This window comes from Gopherus evgoodei, chromosome 9, assembly GCF_007399415.2.
Source record: "Gopherus evgoodei ecotype Sinaloan lineage chromosome 9, rGopEvg1_v1.p, whole genome shotgun sequence".
Taxonomy (NCBI): domain Eukaryota; kingdom Metazoa; phylum Chordata; order Testudines; family Testudinidae; genus Gopherus; species Gopherus evgoodei.
Genome location: NC_044330.1, coordinates 16,948,173 through 16,971,704, shown reverse-complemented (window position 1 = coordinate 16,971,704; position 23,532 = coordinate 16,948,173). Strand labels below are relative to the sequence as shown.

General features: G+C 38.7%; 1 protein-coding gene across 1 annotated transcript in view; it reads left to right on the top strand.

The window, feature by feature from the left end:
- Positions 1-22,286, top strand: part of SKIL (SKI like proto-oncogene) — a 29,700-nt gene extending 7,414 nt beyond the window's left edge. Inside the window, exons 3-7 of the mRNA XM_030575173.1 lie at positions 2,906-3,003; positions 8,563-8,801; positions 9,041-9,282; positions 14,272-14,496; positions 21,085-22,286. Of these exons, the coding sequence (XP_030431033.1) occupies positions 2,906-3,003; positions 8,563-8,801; positions 9,041-9,282; positions 14,272-14,496; positions 21,085-21,246 (966 nt within the window). The 3' untranslated portion in view covers positions 21,247-22,286. The remainder of the gene's footprint in view (positions 1-2,905; positions 3,004-8,562; positions 8,802-9,040; positions 9,283-14,271; positions 14,497-21,084) is intronic.
- Positions 22,287-23,532: the final 1,246 nt, after the last annotated feature.

The following is a 23,532-nucleotide window of genomic DNA, read 5'->3' as shown; positions in this document are numbered from 1 at the left end:
ATACAGTTAACCTGTGGAACTCATTGCCATGGGATGTTGTGAAGTCCAAAAGTATAACGGTTCAAAAAAGAAATAAGTTAATGGAGGATAGGTCCATCAGTGGCTATTAACCGAGATGGTCAGGAATGCAACTCCATGCTCCAGGTGTCCTTAAACCTCTAAGTGCCAGAAGCATCTGGCACTGACCACTGTCAGAGACAGGATACTGGGGCTAGATGGATCATTGGTCTAACCCAGTATGCCTGTTCTTCTGTTCATATGTAATCAAAACTGAGCTGGCATCTCTCCTAAGCCATTGCCTTCCTTTCCTTTCACAAAGGCCCAGGTAGCCTGAATGTCATCACAGCCGCATATATAATCAGTGTCTAAATCTTGCCGCTTCTTAAATACCAGTTCAAAGATCTAACAACTGTCTATCCAGGCTGCTTAAGCTCTTGCCCTGATCACTGTGATCTCCTCCTCTCTGGCCTTGATTGCTGCAGTCATCTTCTCACCCACCCCCACTTTGTTCTGCCTTTAGTTTATTCAGAATGCTGGTAGGATCATTTTAGTAGAACATTGCTCTGACCACCTGACCCCTACCTCTTTGCATCCTTCCATTGACTATGCTTCTGATGAAGGATTTTAAATGTAAAGGCTATTTAACCCCACCTTATCTAGATCTATTATACTGTTGAGCTTCACCTTAGCTCTGTCCATGATCTCTGATTTGATTGCCTGCTAGTCTGCTTTTCCCACAAGTGCCACTACACTGCTCAGTAGGTATGGGGAAAACTCCCAGTCACCATCTGCAGAGTCAACAGCTTTTCTTCTGAATCCCTCCTTAAATTCTACCTCTGCAGTAGTACTTAAAAATAAACCAACAAAAAACAACCAACCGACCAACCAAAACAAAAAAAACCCATACAGACCTCTGTCAGCTGATAATGGCTAAGCAGGTTGTGAGCTGAAACCATTACCTACTATGCTCATTTAACTGATACCTTGTCTTCCCGCTTCATTACATCACTATTTGTCTTTCATTCGCATGTTATGTCTTGTTTTACTTTGTGAGCTTTTTTGGGACAGAAAGGGTCTGAGTTACTTGTTTGTACAGTACCTACCACAGTGGTCTTCAGATCCCTGACTGAAGATCTAGATGTTACCATGATACAAATATAAATACATTTCTTCATTTTATATTCATACTTTTATTAAGTTTTTGGAAATGACTTTATTTGTTTTGGTTTTTTTTAGAAAAGAGCCTGGAAGCATTTGTTTTATGTAAAAATGATTTTTATGTAGCCTTTACAAACATGAGTAAAATGAGGTCAAATTTTAGGCTTTCCAGCTTTGATGATGTCTTTTTATGTATAGTATATTTAAATATTCATTAACTACTTTAAATCTTTGATTTGGTTGGACGTGCTTATATGTGCATATGCAGTCTATATTTAAATGGACACTTTCCCTCAGGGTCTGAAAATGTTATTAATAGTTTGGTTTAGAATGGCTGGTCCTGGACAGTGAGTGATAGAAAATGTTTTTAGGAAAACATTTAAATTATATATTTAAATATATCTGCCAAAGGCTTTACCAAGTAACATTTTCATTGTATTTGGAATAATTCCGTTGTGAAATAGACACCGAAGGAGAACATGTGCATTAAAAACACTGGTCTGATAGCATAGTAATGTATAACATAATTGTATAAAAGGTCATCTGTAAGTTAAAACATCTGATATAAAAGGTGGAGATAATGTAATCCAGAAATGGTAAAAGTAAAAATAATACTGTACAATAGCCATTATATAAGGAAAAGAATGAATATAAGGTATTTAAATTATCAAAATGACCTCACTAATAGACTGGAATCCAGCTTCTCAGGCCATTTGTGTGGAAGTTATGTGTTCTCTGTATTTCAAATCCTTTACATTTAAGGCAGTATTTGTTGTCTTAAAGGCTTTTACCATTCTGGGACCTAGCTCCTTTGGGGCCTACATCTTCCTAGTGTCCTGTCCTGAGATCAGTAGGGAGCATTCTTGATTTTAGTTCCTAAGATTGAACTTGGTAGACTGGAGATTCTGACTGGAAGTTTGTTGGCTATGGAGCTTTCTCTCTGTCATGGTCTGTTAGAGTTCAAGTTTGACTCTACAGAGCGAAGTGCGAGGTGCGCTTATCTAATCAGGTATTCTCTCAACAGCTAGGGATGTAGTTATGAAAACTTCTTTTTGGGATTCCTACTGCAGCGTTGTTATATACTGGTAGATAGATGTGTGCACACTTTTTAAACAAAATTTTCATAGGTGTTAAAATGTGTGTTCATGTGTGTATCAGACTCTCCTATAGTAATATGACTGCTTTTTGCACAGTGGAGCATTGATATTGCCAGAAATTGATAAGGAATGTTTGCCAGTCTTCATATTCTTGAAACAAAATGAACAAGAATTTCTGTTCAAACATGAAATGAGGAAGGCTTGTAAGATGTCACTCCTTAGCAATATCTAAAGTATGTCAATATTTCAAGATAACAGTGTTTAGTCATGTTATTGTGGTGAATCTGTCCCTCCTCTATAAACAGAAATCTATGACTAGTAAACTAGTAAACTAGCATTAGTGAATGTTCTATGTTTATATTTAATGCAGTTTCATCTTTACCCATAATTGGATGGGACAAATTAGAGGTCATGCAGCTTTCCTTGCCCCACATTGCTGCTCTTCATTGGCCTATATTTCCTTTCTCCTCTCTCTGTTCCCCCATCCCCATCTGCCTTATGCTGCCTAGCTTGAAATAAAATGAGTTTATTGTATAAATGCCATTAATAATTTAATAACATTTTTACTAACTCTTTAGCAAAGCTGACTTTTAGAAGTTGAAAGATGAGTGAAAACTACCATAAACTGGTTTTATTTATTTTTTCTTCAGGCAGATCCTCAGCAAAGCCTAGAATTGCAGCAGTGGTATCCAGTTATAAAGCATGAAGCAGACCCTGTTACTCAGTCACATTCATTCGTCCATCCCAGGTAACTGAACATCTTCTACAGAAATGTGTATATTCAGTATAATAGTTCTTTAATGATTCAAAGATTATTTTAGGTTTTAAAATGTAATTATAACTTGTGAACTGAAATTTTATGGGAAAATTTGCAGCATATTGCACAAGCATAAGTTAAGTCCACTGGATTTTTTTAATGTAAGGCAGTGAAATTGTCATGCTTAGTGCTAATAAACAAATGATACATCACTTAATAGTAACTTTGTTTTGCTTAATAAAGATGTTTGAGCATTGTTGAACTGGAAAAAATTGGAAAATGCAATTACACTGAGTCACTTTTCAAAGTAAAAATGGCTTTAGTCGATGCTAAATTCCAACCTCTCTGTAACTTAATGTGTGTGTAGAAAGCCACACACCTCATTAATGCCATAATTGAAACCTAATTTTCATATATAACTAGGACCAACTCTTTCCATAGTTTGTATTCTACATTGAAGCTGGGTGAGACCTTCCCCTTCTGATGACATGTCTGTAAAATGCTGACTACTGCAGTTGATTAGTTGGTTCCCTGATTTCACAAACCAAGCACATTTCTTCAGTACAGCACTCACTTTATCCCCATAGCAGTTAGAAAAATAGTGTTTTTTCTTTGAGTATGTGTCAATGTGGATTCTACTGTATGTGCATGTGTGTGAGATAAGATTCCTTTGAATAACATGTTTATGGGGGCCACTCATGCATCCTGTGCCTCCTTGTATTTCTGAGTGAGGGGCATAAAGGATGGAGTGGCCATGAACCTCCCTCAGTTTCCTCTTACTGCCTGTGGTAGTGAAACGGAATTTAACAAGTGTTCAAACTGGTTCTCTTAAGAGCTTCAAAACCTCTGTTTTTCACAAAAATGAGTGAAGAACTTCATCTTCTTTACCTTTTCATGTTGGATGTTTCGAAAAGAAAAGAACTTCAACATCAGTGCTCTTCCCCTCTGCCAGACACACTGTTATGGCTAGGTCGACTCTTTTCATGGTAGAGTGAGCTGTCAGGGTTCAAACCATGCTTGTCCTGTGATGGCCTCATCCCACTTGTGGATGGACACAGTCTATGCCTTTCCCACTTGGGAGAGAGCCACATCCCAGACAGGTGCTCTATGTGCTGGTCTTTCCCCTCAAGGATTCACAAATCCACTGACGTTCGGTTACATGCAGGTCACTTATGACCCAGAAGAGATGCTAACGGCTCAACCAGAGCCAAAGAAATAATCTGCTAGCGCTCCTCAAGCAGACACCATACTCTGGTGGTTCGAAAAGAAGAATACATTGAAGAAGGAGCCAATAACATTGGTACTGGTAACTTCAATGATGATAACTTCTATACCAACTACCTCGGCACCAACTCTTAACAAGTTCAGCATGTGTGCCACTAATACCAAAGGGAGACTCTGAAAGGCAAGGCTGTATGGAGCGCAAGCACTGTGCCAAGCACCACATCAGACCACCACACAAAAAGGACTTAAAACCCTACTTCTCCAAAGGTAAAGCTTCCAAATTCCTATGGCTCCCAAGTTAGACAAGAAAAGCCAGTCAGCTGACATAGCAAGTGGTAAGGAAGTCCTGGTGCTGGCCTCATCATTGACCTCAGGACTGGTAGCCAAACCTGTCAAGCGTTTGAACTATACTTAAATGGAGGACCTAGAGACATCCACTGCTCCAAACAGCGACCAGCGCAGGCTCTCCTAGCACTTGAATCATGCCACTCTACAGCCCCACTCTTTGAGGAAGTATACTCCACTGCCAAATCATTCTTGCCAATGTTGAATAGAGATCTCTGTCCCCTACTATTGGAGAGTGGCCCTAGGTAGAGTTCTGGAGGCTACCAATTCTGGGTCCTACCTCCGGCAAGCCATGAATGGCACTGGGACGACCATCTTCAACCTGGCCAGCACCCTTGTAGTGTGTCACCTTGACCATTCTGGCTGTACTGGGGACCAGTGTCAAATATGTTCTGGAGCAGATGTCTCTCTCATACATTGAGGCAAAGGACATCTTACTTTCCAGTAGCATCATTAGCCAGGCAACTCACTCCAGAACGAGAGGTCTACATCCAGGAGAAAGTGACAACTGAGGTGACAACAGCAACAATCTCACACTCCACCTAAGGAATCATTTCTGTCAGCAGATAAAGCAGTGGCACCAGCAGTCAACTTTGAGGCTTTTTGGGACCTTGTGTCCCAGATCACTGAGATCCTGGACATTGAAACCACAGTCATCCAGGGGAAGTCCCACAAACTTTTTCATATACTGCGCTCTATAATTCCATCCAGGATCGCTTACCTTTCAAAGAGGGTATAGCTGAGCTGGCAAAGGGACTTTGGCAAACACTATCTACTTTTTGTCCCACATCTAAATGAATGTAAAAGGGATACAAGGTGCCCCCAAATGGCTTTGAATCTTTCTAAGCCCACCCAAACACAGGGCACAAAGGATACACCTAAAGGTAAAGACGGTAAGAAACTGGAATGCTCTGAGTTCAAAGTATACTCTTTTGCCTCACTGGAGTTCCAGGTTGTGAACTACCAGACCCTGTTTGCAAAATAACTTCCTCACCTGGGAAAGGGTCACTCCCTTCCTAAGATCCCCAGGAGAATAGGGAAGAACTAAAAAAAAATCAGTAAAGAATCAAATGATTGCTGGAATGGCACTGCAAGTGGCCATGGACACATGGGCCAGGTGAGGGGCTCCTCCTTCCGGCGGGCCTGGGCTGGGCCATGCCGGGGGAGGGGCTCCTCTCCACAGCAGCTCCAGGGCCTGGGCTGGGCCAGGGAAGGGGCTCCTCTCCCCAGCTGTGGCAGTTCCGGAGGACCTGGACTGGGCTGGGGGAGGGGCTCCTCTCCCCAGCTGTGGCAGTTCCGGAGGGCCTGGACTGGGCTGGGGGAGGGGCTCCTCTCCCCGGGCATAGAAGTTCTGATGGGCCTAGGGTAGGCCAGGGGAGGGGTGGCTCTCCTCACCTGCACAGCCCTTTATAGCCCGCTGTGCAGCTGCATAGTTACAGGAAACTTAGCTTTGTGGCTCCTAGACAAACAATGAGGACACTTATTTTTATACCAGTTTCTCGCAAGAAGGGTCCCTGCAGAGGGATGAGGAAGAAAGGTAGGTGGAGACAAGGAATAGAAATGGATGTGGTAGCCTTGGGTGATGAGATCTAGCACCCATTTGTTGGCTGTTATAGCATCCCACTCCCAGTTGCAAGGGGTTCCCTCACCTGGCCCAGCCCAAGCCCCTCCGGAACTGCTGGGGAGAGGAGCCCCTCACCTGACCCAGCCCAGGCCCGCCGGAACTGCCGTGGCTGGGGAGAAGAGCCCGCACTCCAATCTCCTCATCCCCAGTTCTACCCCAGAGTCTGCACCCCCAGCCAGAGCCCTCATCCCCCTGTACTCCAACTCTCTGCCCCAGCCCTGAGCCCCCTCCCTAACCCCTCGGCCTGACCACCACCACACATAACCTCCATATTGGTGCACATAACAAAATTCATTCCGCACATGGATGTAAAAAATTAGAGGGAACACTGCCACAGAGGTACCACTTCTAGGATATAGGAGAAGAGGTTTCTACTCCCAATATTTCCATATCCCAAAGAAGAAAAGCAGTTGGTCTTTGTTCAGGATCTAGGATTGAACAAATACATACATGGCCTCATATGCAAGATGGTAACACTTACCTCCATCGTTCCATCTCTTCAGGCACTTTATTGGTTTATGGCTTTTGACTTACAGGACATGTACTTTCACATAGCCATCAGCCTGGCCCACAGAAACTACTTGAGGTTCACAGTAGGGCCAGATCTCTACTAATACAAACTACTGCCATTCAGACAGTGGTAATGGCCGCACCAAGAAGACAGGGCATCCAAGTCTATCCTTATCTGGACTATTGGCTGATCAGAGACAGGTCCTAGCAGAAGATGATGATAAGCCTCAAATATGCACTCTCTGTTTTCTCAGATGAGCCTCCTAGTGAACTATTGAAAAATCATCTCTCATCAAACATTATAGAGTTCATGGAAATTATGGTCAATTACAGGTAAGAGAGGGTGCATCTTCTTGAGGACAAATTCCTGTCATTGCAATTACTACCACTTAAGGTAAAAATCAAGCTTGGCTACAATGATACTGGCCTGCCATGGAGGTTTGGGCCATATGTCAACATGCACATACATGAAGCTGCATTTCTAACTTCTTCTGTGGTTTCTATAACGCTGGCTTTTGTCAGTCTACTTTCTGGTGATATCCTGGATGGACAGGAAGATGTTGCCACCTCATGTTGTTGCAGAACTAGGATGGTTGCTAGAACTCAACAGAGGCAGGGACCCCTCCCACACTCCAAACCCCTCAGCCCCACCCTTGCCACACATCACCTCCATATTGGTGCACATAACAAAATTCATTCCGCACATGGATGTAAAAATTTAGAGGTAACTTTGCACAAGACCTAATAGTTAAGATTGGTGGGAAGAAGTTTTCTTCTGAACTGAAAATGTAATGTTTATTTAATTACGATTCTTCAAAACTGTATGACTATAATGCTTTCCTTCTGTCTTTTCGCTGTCATCTAAGATGTGAATTCTTTCTGTGATAAAATATATTTGCTGTGTGACTAATGTATTGATGATTAAATATACATTTCTTTTTGATACTGAATAAAGTAGGTTGGGAGATTCCAGCAGTGCATTGTACATAAATCTGGCTCTCAACAATAATGTTCAGAGAAGAAATGACCCTTTTAACATCCCACTTAGTTAAGGAATATGATTAATCTCTGAGTGCAACTGCTGATTTCACCTTGGTAATCTTCCCTAACAACTTATTACAGTGACATACTGTTAATGAAAGAGTTGTAAGAGTTCTAAGGCGTCTTATAACAATCTAGAGCCTCTGAACCCAGTTTTTAAAAGAAGAATCTTTAATGGGATTTCCATATCCAACATTTGAATCCTCAGATTAAGACTTGAGAAACTAAAACGGTCATTTAACATGCATAAGTGCCTTTATATTTATTTTATTTTTTGCATCCAAATGAGGAATTTGTGTGTCATGTTAAAGCAATCAATTGAAAATTGGATTCCTCCACTTGATTTGGTTCTGAAGATCCTAGATTATGTAATCACTGCATAAAGATTCAGTAAATAGCTATGCTTTCTATTATACAAGAACAATTTTAAAAGGGAACATAAGAACAGCCATACTAGGTCAGACCAAGGGTCCAGCTAGCTCAGAATCCCGTCTTCCGACAGTGGCCAATGCCAGGTGCCCCAGAGGGACTGAACAGAACAAGTGATCTATTCCTTGTCACCCATCCTGGCTAATAGCCATTGATGGACCTATCCTCCATGAATTTATCTAGTTATTTTTTGAACCCTGTTTATAGTCTTGGCCTTCACAACATCCTCTGACATTCATTTATTTTTTCTTGCAATTTTTTTATACGTATAAAACATTTGATATTTGAAATCATCTTAAATATAACTTACTGCTGCTTTCATTCACTTTTGTTAAATCTTAGTTTTTCTTGTTAATTTTGCTATTCTACTCTTTCAGCTATTACCTTTACATGTGTGATAAAGTGGTTGCTCCAAATGTATCCCTTACATTGCAATGTAAAGAAGCTACAAAAACAGCAGTCAAGATTTCAGAAGTAATTAAATCTTTACCTGGACAGTCACAGAAACAAGTCAATAGTGTTAAACACAAAAAAGCTGCCTCATATCCAGAACTCTCTCTTGAAGAGCAGGAAAAAATCGACTTAAAAACTAGCACAGAACTGCATAAAAGTGTGGGTGAGTAGATAATGAAATTTGAAACTTGCTTTCATGTTCTTTCAGCTTTTATACCCATTAATATCTATTTTAGTAAAGATCAAAGGGAAGCCAATTTTGTAATTTTCATATATTACTGCATTCTTTTTTACATTCTTATGCATTTTACATAATCTTATAGGTTGCTTTGTATTTTTGCAATCTGGAATTTCAACAAACAAATTTCCACAAGTGTTTTGCTACCTTTTTGTCTTTTAAAGATCCACCTATGTCAACTAATTCTGCAAGACGAGGGAAATCTGAACATGCCACTTCCAAAGCCACTGCTGAATCTAACCAGGTTGAAATAGGCAATGGTGCACAAACCTCATCCCCAACTACTATCAAGGACATCAGTTGTGAAGATGACAAGGGAAGAATCATGGAGGAAGTAATGAAAACCTACCTTAAACAGCAAGAAAAACTGAATACTATTTTGCAAAAGAAGCAGCAGCTTCAAATGGTATAGTACCAACCTTTGATTTTATTACCAGAAAACTGTTGTTCCTGTTAGGTTGTTGGTCCTAGAATCAGTACTACTATTAAAAATAAAGCACAAGTGATACTTCATATTAGGAACCTGAAATTCACTATATTGTCTTTCTAATGTAAGTTATGTTAACATTTTCAGTATAAACTATAAAACCATTTTTAATGGATTTTACCAAGTTTCAGATCTTGGTACATGTGTATTGCAGCTTGGGAGAAAAAAAATCCACGTGCTTCACTTTCTAATTAATTTTTGGTGCTTAGATATTACATATTTTAATAGAATTCTTTAAGTATAATTGTCAAAATCCACTTTTTAACCAAAATAATCTATAGGTCCTATATGGTGTTAATTTGTAGGTTTGGAGGCTAAATGCTCAACTAGTATATGACCTTAATAATTAAAGTGTAGCTTAATAGCTGACTGTATTCAAACCCTGTGTTTTTTCTATCACATGCCAGATAGTTTAAGATCTTGCTGCTGTCTGAACCATTACCGGAATAGAAACTTCCTTCCTTTGTTTCATTAGCAGTTGACATAATTTACTCTACATTTAACTATTTCAAATGAGCTGCAAGTTGTTAGCTACTTGAACAATAATTATTTGACTCAGTTCTGAATAAAATTTAAGATCATCTCTCACATACTGTCAGATCATGTCTTAGGCTTTTAACCTATTCAGTAACATTAACAAAAGGGAAGAATTCTTAATGAATAAAACTATACTTTGAGTTTATATCTGGTTGAAAAATTGAGGAGGTTTGGTCACTAGAAAAATCTCAACCTTCTACTAGCTATCATTGGCATTTAGGATTGACAGATAACAAAAGCTTTGCCTTTTATCTTTGCATGTGGTACAATATGGTGCACTTACTTTTGAAATAATGTAGCAATGCTGCATTCATTGATAGCTAAGATTTAATTAAGCAATAATAAAATGTCATTTCCAGAGTAGTATAATATATTTTTAAAACCACAGTTCAGGTACTGTACTTAAATTTCCTTTTTTTACAGGATATTTCTGTTGTTAACTAGAATTAAACAGCATTGGCATTACAAAAATAGTGACCTAATGTTCCTGCTAAAGTTGTATTCACACAATTTTTATGCATGCACACTACATTTGTATACCAAAATTTTACTCTAGGCCTTATGTACGTGAAAATATAATTTAATAGTAAATGAGGCTGAAATTCAGCCCACTGCAGAGGTTAAGGGCTTGTTTGATGCCCAAGGCTTTGTGCAGGCCCTTTGCAGTGGGATGAATTTCATGCTTATTTAGTTTAGTATAAAATAAAGTTTTTTTGTTTGTTTATACTTGAACTTTGCATCTACATATGCACAAGGACCTTTGCTCTAGTTGAGTCGCTCATAAACCCTGCGATAAAGTTTAGCACCGTCAATGATATATAGGTCCTGTTGACACTGTGGTAATCTTTACCTTGAATGAATAAATATTAGCACTGATCCTGCAACTGGTTCAGTGTGGGCAGATCCTTGTTCCTACACAGAGTAAATTGCAAGATCTGGGCTTAAGTAGTGTCACTGTGTTAACTCTCTAGTTCAGTTAGCAGGTAAATACATACTCCACAGCCATCTTCACAGAATTACCGATTAAGGCCACGAAGGACCTTTATGATCACTTAGTCTGACAAAACATTGAACTTCACCCAGTAATTCCACCTTAAAGCCAATAATTTATGACTGAACTAGACCATATCTTTTAAGAAAACATCAAATCTTGATTTAAAGACTTAATGTAACCGAGAAAGCACACATTTGATAAGATGTTCCAATGGTTAAGTACTTTCATTGTTTTTTCCTTAAAAGTGCATTATTTCCAGTTTGAATTTTTCTAGCTTGAACTTCTGGACTTTGGATCTTGTTATGTCGTTGCCTGCTAGATTACAGAGCCCACTAGTACCAGGAGTCTTTTCCTTTTGTGTAGGAACTTACAGACTGTGATCAAGTAGCCTCTTAACCCTTCCTTTAATAAAATAGATTGAACTCTTTGAGTCTCCCTCTGTAAAGCATGTTTGCCAAACTTTAAATTACTCTTGTAGCAATTCTCTGAACTTTTTTCGATTTTCAACGTCATCGCAAGGTGTGAACATCAAAACTGAACACATTGTTCAGCAGTAGTCCCACCCAGGCCATATAAACAGATAATGACAGCTTTGAATTTATATTTGATATTCCTCTTTATACAGTCAAAAGGATTTTGTTAGCCTTTTACCAGTGCATAACAATCGAAGCTCATGTCAGTTAGTTATCTACCCTGACCCCTAAATCCTTTTCAATGTCACTGCTTTCCAGGATACAGTCCCCCCATCCAGTAAATATGGCCTACATTCTTCCATCCTGGATGTAAGATCTTGCATTTGGCTGAATTAAAACTCAAGTTGTCTGTTGTGTCTAGAATACCAAGTCATCTAGAGCAGAACTTCTCAAAGTCAGGCCGCTGCTTGTTCAGGGAAAGCCCCTGGTGGTCCGGGCCGGTTTGTTTACCTGCCGCATGCGCAGGTTCAGCCGATCATGGCTCCCACTGGCTGCTGTTCGCCGCTCCAGGCCAATAAGGGCTGTGGGAAGGGTGGCCAGCACATTCCACAGCCCGCGCCGCTTCCTGCAGCCCCCATTGGACTGGGACAGCAAACTGTGACCAGTGGGAGCTGCAGTCGGCTGAACCTGAGGACATGGCAGGTAAACAAACCGGACCAGACTGTCGGGCTTTCCCTGAACAAACGGCGGATTGGCTTTGAGAAGCACCGATCTAGAGTGTTCTGTATAAATGATGTCATTATTTCCACTCCACCAATCTTTGTGCCATTTGCAAACTCTATCAGCAGTGATTTTATCCTTCTTCCGGATCTTTAACAAAAATATATACTGAAAAGTGTAGTGCTAAGTATTAATCCCTGTAGAACCCTAGTAAAAACATGCCACTCATTGATGATTTCCTACTAACAATTGTATTTTGACATCTGTCAGCCAGTTTTTAATCCATTTAATATGTGCTATAGTGATTTTTATAATGCTTGTTTTTTAATTAGAATGTGTGTTAATTTTAATCTTGATTTTTTTCTTCAGCACCAAAAGTTAAAAAATAAACATTTGTCAAAAACTATTGAATAGTGTTTCAAACCCTGGTAGGGTTCAATCACTTCTCAGTAGGCAAGTCTCTCTTTTCAGGTGGATTGAGCACGAAATTCAGCAAAGGATTGAGTTGCTCTAGGTCATTGTTCATCTGTTATGATTTTATTCTAGATTTTTGTGAAATTTATTCCAGGATTATTCATTTGTGGCTAAAAACACTACAGTTGATTGTCCTAGGCCCCTTTTTGGCTTATATATGTTCTGCTCCTTTTGTGCTCCAAACCATCAACTTTTCTGTTCAGTTGGTTGTGGTTTGGCTGATCCCACAAGGTTTTTTACCACCAAATGATAGCTTTTGAAATATTGACTCTGATTCCATGCATCACAATATAGTTTTTCACCAGTCCTTCCCTCTAGTGCCACAGTTTGGTAGATGTTTGATTTTTATAATGGGCACCAGCACCAGGTACAAGACTTGTTTCAGAGTTGCAGGGAAGTTATATGGTTCAATCTCTAGGGCACCAGACTTGGAGTCAGGAGATTTGGGTTCTGTCATCAGCTCTTTCACTGTCTCACTGTGAACTTGTGCAAGTCAGTTTACTTTTCCATGTTTCAGTTTTTATATCTGTAAAATGGAGAAAAATGATAGTTATCTACCTTTTGTAAAGTGCATTGAGATCTGTGGATGAAAGATGCTGTGTGTTGGTATTTGAACAAAAATAAACTTTTGTGAAAGTATAAATATTATCTTCCTCTTTGGTTCCATGTAGTAATTAAGTTTTCAGTTAACCACTTCTGCCAGCTTCTAATATGTTTATATTTACTGTTTAGGCTGCTTACAAAGATATCCCTTTTATAGTAACTTTCTAACTAAATATTCCAGCTGGGTTTGTCTGTTTTTCCCCTTACAGCAGAAAAATATCTCTCCTCTTGAAAGTATATTGTCATCAGCAGTTTGGCTGTGCTTCTTTGTTAAACTCAAATCAAGGAAAAAATAATTTAAATACAGAAGATTTCTTTCCTTTCTATTTGTGGTAACAGAGACCTCTGCAGCTCTCCATAGCTAGCCTTAAAACCCTCTCTTCCATAGATACTTATCAGAGAAATTGTAGTACAGGAACTGAATTGAAGAAAAAGCTAAATATAATTATCGTAAACTCTGATCACAAACTAAAGTCTGTCCACTGGAGGCCCCAAAGCAAGATGCCACTTGCATCAGATTGTTCATACCTTCACAGTGTGATTCTCTCTCTTTCACGCATGCTTTGCATGCATTTGTCAGTTGAGCGTTGTCTTTGTTTCATGTGTTCTTTGACCAGCAATAAAGTAGTTAATTCCATTTTAACATTGGTATAATTAACTTTAGAATCAACACAACTGAGCTAAAATGGGATAACTCACGCCTCCCAGAGCTGCTATTTCAGGCTGCCTGTAGGCTCTGGTATATATCACTAGTTTGATTACGCCTGGTTCAGAGACTTAGCAATATCCAGAAAAAATACTGACTTGCTAAACTGCCACAAGCCAGCCCATTTTGATCTCTGCATTTTCATATAAAAGAACAAATGTAAAAGAACAAATATTCTTATTATTTTAATTGGTTTACAAAATGAAACGGCTGCTCACATAGGTTCACTTTTGCGACCTGTGAGTTGGTTTCTGGAAGCTCTGGGTGTTTGGCAATACCACTTTGTTATATTGCGTAATTACTACAGAATTCAACACTCCTATTTACACAGCAGCAAAGTGGACAATCTGATTGTTTCTCCTCAGTAATTCCAGATACCCATTTAAATTAATAGAAACACCGATTTTGACTGTAGTGATTTTAGAATAACTCTATGTATAATCCTCATCATTTCTTGACAGGAAGTGGAAATGCTAAGTAACTCTAAAGTTATGAAGGAACTAACTGAGGAGCAGCAGAATTTACAAAAAGAACTTGAATCTTTGCAAACTGAGCATGCTCAAAGAATGGAAGAATTTTATGTTGAGCAGAGAGACTTGGAGAAAAAACTGGAACAAGTGATGAGGCAAAAGTGTACCTGTGACTCCAGTTTAGAAAAGGACAAAGAAGCTGAATATGCAGCACAGGTAAGGAGACAAATATTGTTTGAAATCTGCCTTGTGTTTTGTCTTGCACCACCTAGTTAATTATGAAATTGCCAAGTAAAGTTAACTGTACTAGTCTGTTGCCAGGTCAGCTTTTGAACGTTATGATGAAGTGTGTTAGCTGTACCACTACCAGCTTTCATCATCTTCTTTGGCCTTTTCCCTCTTGTTCACCTGATGGCAACATAGCTCATGGAGATTGGTCAACAGGCATGTACAGAGGTGTCCTATGTTGAAGGGGACGTAGGGCACAGAAACTCTTTACCTGTCAGTATCTCTCCTTAGAGGTTATGCAGTTCTCTTCTTTTTGGGGATGCCTGCATTAAACCATACCACAGTAATTTAATAAAAACGAGACTTTTTAACAATGAGGAGAAAATGCAGTTAAAACAAAAATGGTTCACTTAATACATTTAGATTTGCACTTGTAAGCTAAACAAAATAAAATATTCTCATTTTTAGTTGTAGAGAAAAAAAGAATGCTTATATTTCTTGAAAGCAGCCCCTTCTCTGGCCACACTTTGGTTAGACCAGGGGTATGCAACCTATGGCATGGGTGCCGAAGGCGGCACACAAGCTGATTTTCAGTGGCACACACACTGCCTGGGTCCTGGCCACTGGTCAGGGGGCTCTGCATTTTAATTTAATTTTAAATGAAGCTTCTTAAACATTTTAAATACCTTATTTACTTTACATACAACAATAATTTAGTTATATTTTATAGACTTAGAGAAAGAGACCTTCTAAAAATGTTAAAATGTATTACTGGCATGTGAAACCTTAAATTAGAGTGAATAAATGAAGACTCGGCACACCACTTCTGAAAGGTTGCCGACCCCTGGATTAGACTGACAGCTTCCCTTGTATGTTCAGAGTCCACTACAGTATCAGGTGAGGCCACCTCTACTTTTCATAGATTTTCATTTGATTAAGAGTCCTCTTGGAGAGGAAGGCCAGAGTCTGGTTTCCTCATCCCATGATTGTCTCCCGATTCATTACCTCTGGAAGTTCCCCCAGCTTTCCTGTCTCCAAAGTTGCTATGTCAAAAGCTGTAGTGACTTTCACTTCTTTAGACTAAATAACTTTTAATCTATATCATTGTTCTTTTCTGTAGGAGCTAGTGTCTGTTATCCTGCTAGATACGTCAGCAGGTAGCATGGATTCTGACTCTTCTAAATATTTTTTTTAATAAGTTTTGCTTACCATGAAACTTGAATTATTTCAGATCTCAGTCCTTCTGTCATAGAGATCTAGTCATCCTAATTATTTATAAACCAATTCTAAACGACCAAATCAATAAGCTTTGTGATCAACTCATCAATAAAATTATATTTTCCTTTCTATACTAAAAATACCACAAGATGAAAAGCAGCTACTGGCTTGTCATGGAGTCCCCGGGTGATGCTCTGGAACTGCTCCCTGTGAAGCCAGTCAGGACTCTGGTGAAGTCTCTTCTCTGTGAGCAGACTGTCTTCAGGGCAAGAAGCTCACATGGGTTTACCTTCCTGGGTCTGACCTTGGAGCATTCAGCATTCTCTGCCTCTCCGTGCGTTTCCCACAGTGAGTCCGCCCAGGCGGGGTCCTCGGGAAGCCAGAGGCTCCTGCATCCCCACTTCTCAGTCAGACATTGCTCTTAGCCAGCCAGTAAAACAGAGGTTTATTAGATCACAGGAACACTGTCTAAAACAGAGTTTGTAGATACAGAGAACAGGACCTCTCAGCCAGGTCTATTTTGGGAGGCAGTGAGCCAGACAACCACGTCTGCGCTTCACTCCACAGTCCCCAGCCAGCTCCAAACTGATTCACGCTCCAGCCCCTCCTCCTCTGGGCTTTGTCCCTTTCCCGGGCCAGGAGGTCACCTGATTCCTTTGTTCTCCAACACCTTTAGCTATCTCCTTGCAGGGGGTAAGGGCCCAGGCCATTAGTTGCCAGAAGACAATGTGTCGGCCATTTAGGTGCACTGGCCCTTTGCTCTGCAACAATTACACTCCCTTATTCCACCATTTAGTGACTTAAGAAATGCATAGGGGAAACTGAGGCCTCCCTACAGTATTCAGAGGAAACATTGAGAACAGCCCCACTTCGTCACATGGCTGAATGAAGAAGTATTTGGTTTAGGATCAGAAATCCTTTCTGTTGAGCTTAATTTCATGACATTCTGCTCAGTAGGATTCATAACCTCTGCTGTCGGAAATAATCCTTTCTGTGTGTAGTTCGATTTACTAAACATCTGGTACAAGCCCCATTACTGCAGACAACAGCATATTCTGTTTTATGAAGATAATTGTGTTCAATATGTTTTTTGTATAGTGTACATTCTTTGGAGGGCTCAAGCAGTAAATTATTCTCCAAAGGGTTTCTTAAAAGGTTAGCTTTATGAGGCTAAACACATTTCTTTCATATAAACTCCCAATTGTTTAGCTGTGTGGTTCAACTGGATAGTATAGCTTATTCAAGCGTTTTTCTCTGATTATTTCTATGTTACTAGCAATTGATTTTGGCCATACCTGTCAGCATCAATCACAGTCACACCTGAGTGAAGTATGATTCTTTTGAACAGTAATTTCTTCAGAGGCTGGGTGTAGCATTCCAGAGATCCTGAGTTCACTGTTTTTATCATAGAAAACATCTGCAGGCTCTGCTCTCTACCTCTGAGAGCTTTAAATTGTGAGAAATGCCCCTCTGCTGGGAAGCCAAAAAAAAGCGGAATTCAGAGCTAAACTGGATCGCTGTTCTTCTTGCTAGACCATCCTGAGGGTGTTGTGAGTGCAAGTCCCTTCTTCCTGGCTCCCTCAGTGAGTGTAGCAAAATGGTCTAGTCTAATCTGCCATTTTACCATACTTGCCACCAGTTCCCTACAAAGTACGGTGGAGCAGTTTAGCCAGTATCACTAGCCTGCCAATGGATCCTTCCAAATGCCTGGAATCCTGCAAGAAAGTGCAATCAGAGGCTCTCTTCCTGGCTTCTGCACTGCATACATCACAATGGCATTATGCATATTATTTCATTCCACCTGTTACCTGCTCTCCACAGAAGCACAGTAGTAGAGTCAAGGAGTCCATGCTAACAGCCTGCCACTGTCAAATGACCATCTAATTGGCCTCGATCATGAAGAAAGAGGTCTAGCTGTGCCTGGCACACTTCAGAAAAAGTAGAAAATGCTTACGCTTGTGTAAGTGCCCAGCTATCTGAATCTCCTACTTTGCTAATCCTATTCTCCTTTATCCCTCCAAGACATTTTAGTCTGGGTGGGCTACCCACAGCTGTAGAGGTAGATGAGTTCTCCAGATTTCATTAGGCCCTTTTGCTGTAGATAAATTATTGGATTATCAATATACGTGAATCAATTAGGGAGCTGGAGTATAACTGTCATCACTGTTTAAGGTACCCTTCTGAGCAACTTGGCTGAGCTCCCCCCCCCCCACCCCCCCCCAAAAAAATCAGCAGGCTAAAAAGTTTTGTGGATGGAGAGGAATGGAGGGGAGGAAAAATCTAGAGTAAGACACCTGAATCCATGATAGTTCCTCTGGGGGGAAAGGAGTTTGAATGTAAGAGACACTCTTACCAAAACCCAAATGAATGTTATATTTATATTACAATTCTCTACTAGATGGCTTCAATATTTGATTTATTTCTCTCATTTCTCCTCTTTGTTTTTACTGCATTAGGCTTAATGTCACTTTTCACAAATGCATCCATATCTGCTGTTCCCACCACCTTCTTAAAAAAAGAATGGGGAGACTTTTATTTCAGTTCAGAGATCTTTTCAAACCAGTTTAGACTCATTAGGACACAGTGGATACGTTTTCCTTTGTTCTTAAAATGTGAGCTCTTAGAGCCACCATCCAGCCAAAATTATGGTGTAAATGCTTGGTGTATGTGTTTGTACAATTTTTATATGTACCTATGGATTACTAAAGAGCTGCTTCAGACAGTTTTGGTTTTACAGGCACTTGGCTGTGAGTGCTGTAGTTCTACATAGTCTCAGCAGGGCGGTCTTATTTGCTTCAGATGTATTCCCTGTACTACTAGAAACGAGAAATACAAGAAATTTTAAAACATACTACATGTAAAGGTAATTTAATTCCAAGCCTTTAAAAAGCTGATTGGAAAATCATCTGGAAAATCCCATGGGAACTTATAGGAATCCTCCAAACATCATAATTTGCTTCCAAAGTGTTGGTCTAGTATGTATATAAAACCCCTACATAGGAATTAGACACACTCCAGTGGCTGAAATGGATAATGAAACATTCACCCTTTTAATGGTCCTTGAACCAGTGGGGCAAACTTGTACATTTTTTTCTCCTTCTGAGTTGGTTCCACCTCCGAGAGACAGACTATAAAAATTATATTAAAAAATGGTACTTCAAGGAAATTCAAGAGGTTTCTCCTCTTTTCTACTTTTTTGTCTTGTATATTAGCTGAGTTGCTTTTATATATAAATCTTTCCTTATCCAAGATCTTTAAGACATGCTGAACTGAATTTTCAGAAGTGACTGATGATTTTGGGTGCCTTAAAGTTTGTATGCCTAACTTGCAATATCTTAAAGGAGCCTGATTTTCAGAGGATGAGTGTTTAGCATTTTCTGATAATCAGGCTCCTTAAGGTATCTCAGGTTAGGTATCCATAAGTTAAAGTCCTGTATAAATGACATTTTTTTAAAATAGTGAATTCACAACAGTGTGAATGGCAAAGTATTGAATTTCCCAGAGTTTGCATTAAATGAGTTTTACAAATACGTGTAGTCAGTTTCCAGGCTAGATTCTTGATTCTGTCCCTGAAATTGACTAAATTTAGTTGTGAAACTCATCTTTGAAATTGACTGATATTCACAATTTGGGGGAATTTTTACAATTTCTGTGCTCTGTGAAATCATGATTTATGCAGGGCCCTACCTATAATCAGTAGTCACTTTTGATAATTTAGGCCATTAGCCACAATCACTTTATTGACGCTGGTGCATAATTAGTCTCTCAAAACAATATTTCTTCATCTTCCACATCACCCATTGTACATGGAACATTATTCCTTAGCAGATGGGGAAAAAAGGCCTTCAAAGGTCACCAATTACTAACTCTTTGGAAAACTGAAAACAATGCAAAAATGTCATGTTTTTGTCAAAATGTTCCAACCAACTCTAACAGATCACCTCCTCAAGCTATCAGATCAACAAAATCTTCATCAGTGTCATTGCCAGAAATGAACAAAGAATTCTATGAGAGAACTTGTAGCTTGGCATTACCGTATCATTTGCATAACTGGTCATCAGGTTCTTCAGTTTATCTTCAACATTAAGTAATAAAATATATTGAACATATTGAATTGATTGCTAAGGAGAGAAGTGTGTGTATGCTCATGGCGACCAGGTTAACTTTGGGTATGAGTTTCCAGCATGATCGACATGTGACATTGAAATGATAGTATGTAATCCCAAGAGCATAGTGTATACACTAATCAGTTTGCCAAGAATGATTTGGTATGGAGGTCATTGTCTTTGCAAAAGTAGGTAACTTCATGTAGCAAATTAATTTAAATTCTCTATCGCTCTAGTGAGTTTGAACTGTAACTCTGAATTTCTTGGCTTTGGAGTATTTTACAATATATTTTTCACTTAGCATGGCTTTCTTAGTGAAGTAAGCACATTGATTTTATATTATTCAAACTATTTGTGCTATATGTATGCTCGTTTTAACTTATACATATATATGTAGGTTTCAGAGCGGTAGCCAGATAGTCTGTATCAGCAAAAAGAACGAGGAGTACTTGTGGCATCTTAGAGACTAGCAAATTTATTAATTTAAATAGTCTTCTCCTCTTTAGTTTGCGGAGTTCTCTTTGGTTTGAACTAAAGGTAATCATACCTGACCATCCCATCATGTCTTATTCTGGTGACATCCTTAGTTATAGAGGCACGTTAATGCCTACGGAATAAAGTAGCATTTTGTCAGGCAAGGCAAATAAACGGAGAGAACAAAAATTATGGAGTATGAAAAGCATCTGGTATTGACCACTGGCAGGGACTTAATATCTGATTACATGTACTAATGATATGATGTGGTATGACAGTTTATATACTAATATGAAAACATATATAAGTACACCGAACCCTCACTAGAACGTGCATCTATATAGCGCAAATTTGCATATAACACGGTCGTGGCCATGGATCCCAAATTTAATTACTAATTGCAATTCATTTTAACGCGGTCCCCACATTAACGTGCTACCGTGCATGGCTCCCAAATCCCACGTTCTAGCAAGGGTCTGGTGTATACACAATGTGGGGATCTACTTGTACTGTACCACAGTGGGTATGCATATATAGTATTACCTTGTTGCCATTAAATAGTGTACCAGTACATTGCAACTTTTTGAAAAAGATTCTTTATTTTAAAAAAGGCTATATGAACTAATCTGAGACACATTGTTCATCTGAAATATTTTTATCTGATACTTACAACATTAATCAGCTGGCTCATTAAATGAATACTTGGCTTTTACAAATATATATGTTAAAATTAAAAAAAGAAAAATTGCTCTCTCCTCTTTTTTAATTATTTGTGCAGTTGGCAGAACTAAGACAGAGACTGGATCATGCAGAGACAGATAGACAAGAGCTCCAAGATGAACTGAGACAAGAACGAGAAGCAAGAGAAAAGTTAGAGATGATGATCAAGGAACTGAAGCTTCAGATTTTGAAATCTGCAAAGAATGGAAAAGGAAAATAGAAGTTGGTAGAGGGAATCTCAGTTGTATCCTTCAAGCTGGGTTGTTTGTAGTTGAACTGTGCGCAATTTACCTGTATGATAAGACAAAGTATTTGTAGTTCCCAAAACAAAAACCAAGGTGATGATATATATCTTGATATACATTTTTAGATTTTCGTAACTAATGAAAATCTGCATTTATTTGTACTGGTGTTTTTTCTCAGACAGCTATTAACAATATGAAACCTTTTGTTTTAGAACAATTTCTGCCTATATTTCTAATGCATTCTTGAGGACTCTGCACCTTTTCAAAGTAGCATTATATGTTTAAAATATATTGTGGTCATTTTTATTTTGCTACCTATTGCATATCCAGTTATAGAAATATATATTTTTTAATTTTGATCATTTCAAAACCTAAAATAGAAAAACAGAATTTAGGTTACAATGAAAAATTCAGTGACAATAAGGGCAGCTTTTCATTTGTAAATTAATGCTGCATGTTGGCACGCCAATAAAAGAAAATTGACCATCAGAAATTTAATAGCCAGAGTTTTTTTCCATAATTTCATCTGTATGAATTTTCAAACTGTTATTTTTAATTGTTGCTATTAAATGTCTGTTATCAAAATGGAAGAATTTCAAAATCTAAGTTGAATTCTGTGGGCATTTTGGAGGATGATAACATTGTTATGCATTTCAGTGTGAAAAGGAACAACTGAAACGGAATCCTGTGCATTTTAAAGTATAAAAATCTCCTTCCCTCTGCTCCCCGCCCATCTCCCTCCTTTCCTTCCTCCCCCTCCCCAGCCTTTTCATGTAACAGCTATTGAAGAAAGTCTTAAAAAAAAAAATTGGGGGCTATATTGTAGAAACCCTGAACATTTGGATTATTAACATTGTTTTGAAAATATTAATGCTCTGGAGAATAACAGTTATCATTCATATGTGTTAGTTACTCTGATATCCAAAAGTCTCTCTTCTCTACAGATTTATTTTAGTATGTAGAAACAGGCCTTATTGACATTTAGGTAATTAGTAAAAAGTTAAAAAAAAAAAAAGTGATCTATGACACTTCAAAAGTCATTTTGTTACTTTGTATGGTTAAATAACATTGGAAGTGTTACCATAATCTGCAAAAGTACTGCATGTTCAACCCGTAATATTTAAAAATGGATAGAAGTACAGAATCCCCATATTGGTGTACCTGACATTAATGTTGAAAAATCCTGGTCACAAAGTGTTAGACTTAGAATGCCTTATTATTAGAATCCTGACATATTAAAAGCATTATTACAAAAATGGGTGAAAAAATACAGTCTTTTACTTCTTTCCAAAAAGTTTGACGGATCTCTAATGACAGAGTTTAGTTGTTGATTAGAAATATTTTTAGTAGTTTCATGTTCCATGTTCCATAATCTGAATCCACTGTTAACTAAAATTGTTTTGCTACGGTGTTTGTGTCTTTGTTGTTCTCTCCAGGGTTAAACTAGTGTTAGATAAAACCATGAATAAAAATGTCTGCTTCCATTTTTGTTCTGAGTGAGCTAAAATTAAAAGCTTTGCATGCATTTTAATTTTTTCACAGTCTATTTGAATGAAATAGGAAATATTGTACAAAGAAAGATTAAGTTGGCATATGTGCCATATACTACTTGTTCAAGTTTGGAGAGGTAAAATTAAGAATATGTGTTGGACACCCTTTTAGAATTTTAATAAATTTTAATAAATGTCCCATCTACACTGAGGATTAAAGCAGGTTAAATGAAGCAGTTTGAAATGTTGTGTCCCTTGCCATTATGGATTACAGAGTACAAAGTTTTCTGTCTGGCATCTTTGGATCATTCCTTTAAAAATGGGCATACCTATCTAAACTGGGCAAGTCAAACTATTTAAAGGGGGCTGCGGGGTGGGGACAGAAGTTCCTGTTTGCTCCTTCTATTCTTTTGTATTCAATGTCATGTCTGTTTGCTTTAAAGACCAAAAAAAATAAAGTCTTACTACTGTATACATAGTCAATACAGCTATGGGAGAGTGAGCTGTGTTCTAGTCTAGTTTACATACCAAAAAAACTGTTGACCACATTCCAACTGCAAAATCCTTATTATTGGATGTTGGCTCCTAAAAGAACACAGCTTGGTTCTCAGGCCTTAGGCTGTGAGTGCTAGTTGGCAGCTGGGAAAATACCCTATCTTCTCATAAACAGAAAATGTTTGATCTGAATGTCATTGAGGCAGTAAAGAATCCCATTATACCATTTTTACTTACTTTTCAGAGCGTCTTGCACTTCAAACGATGTTGGCTCAC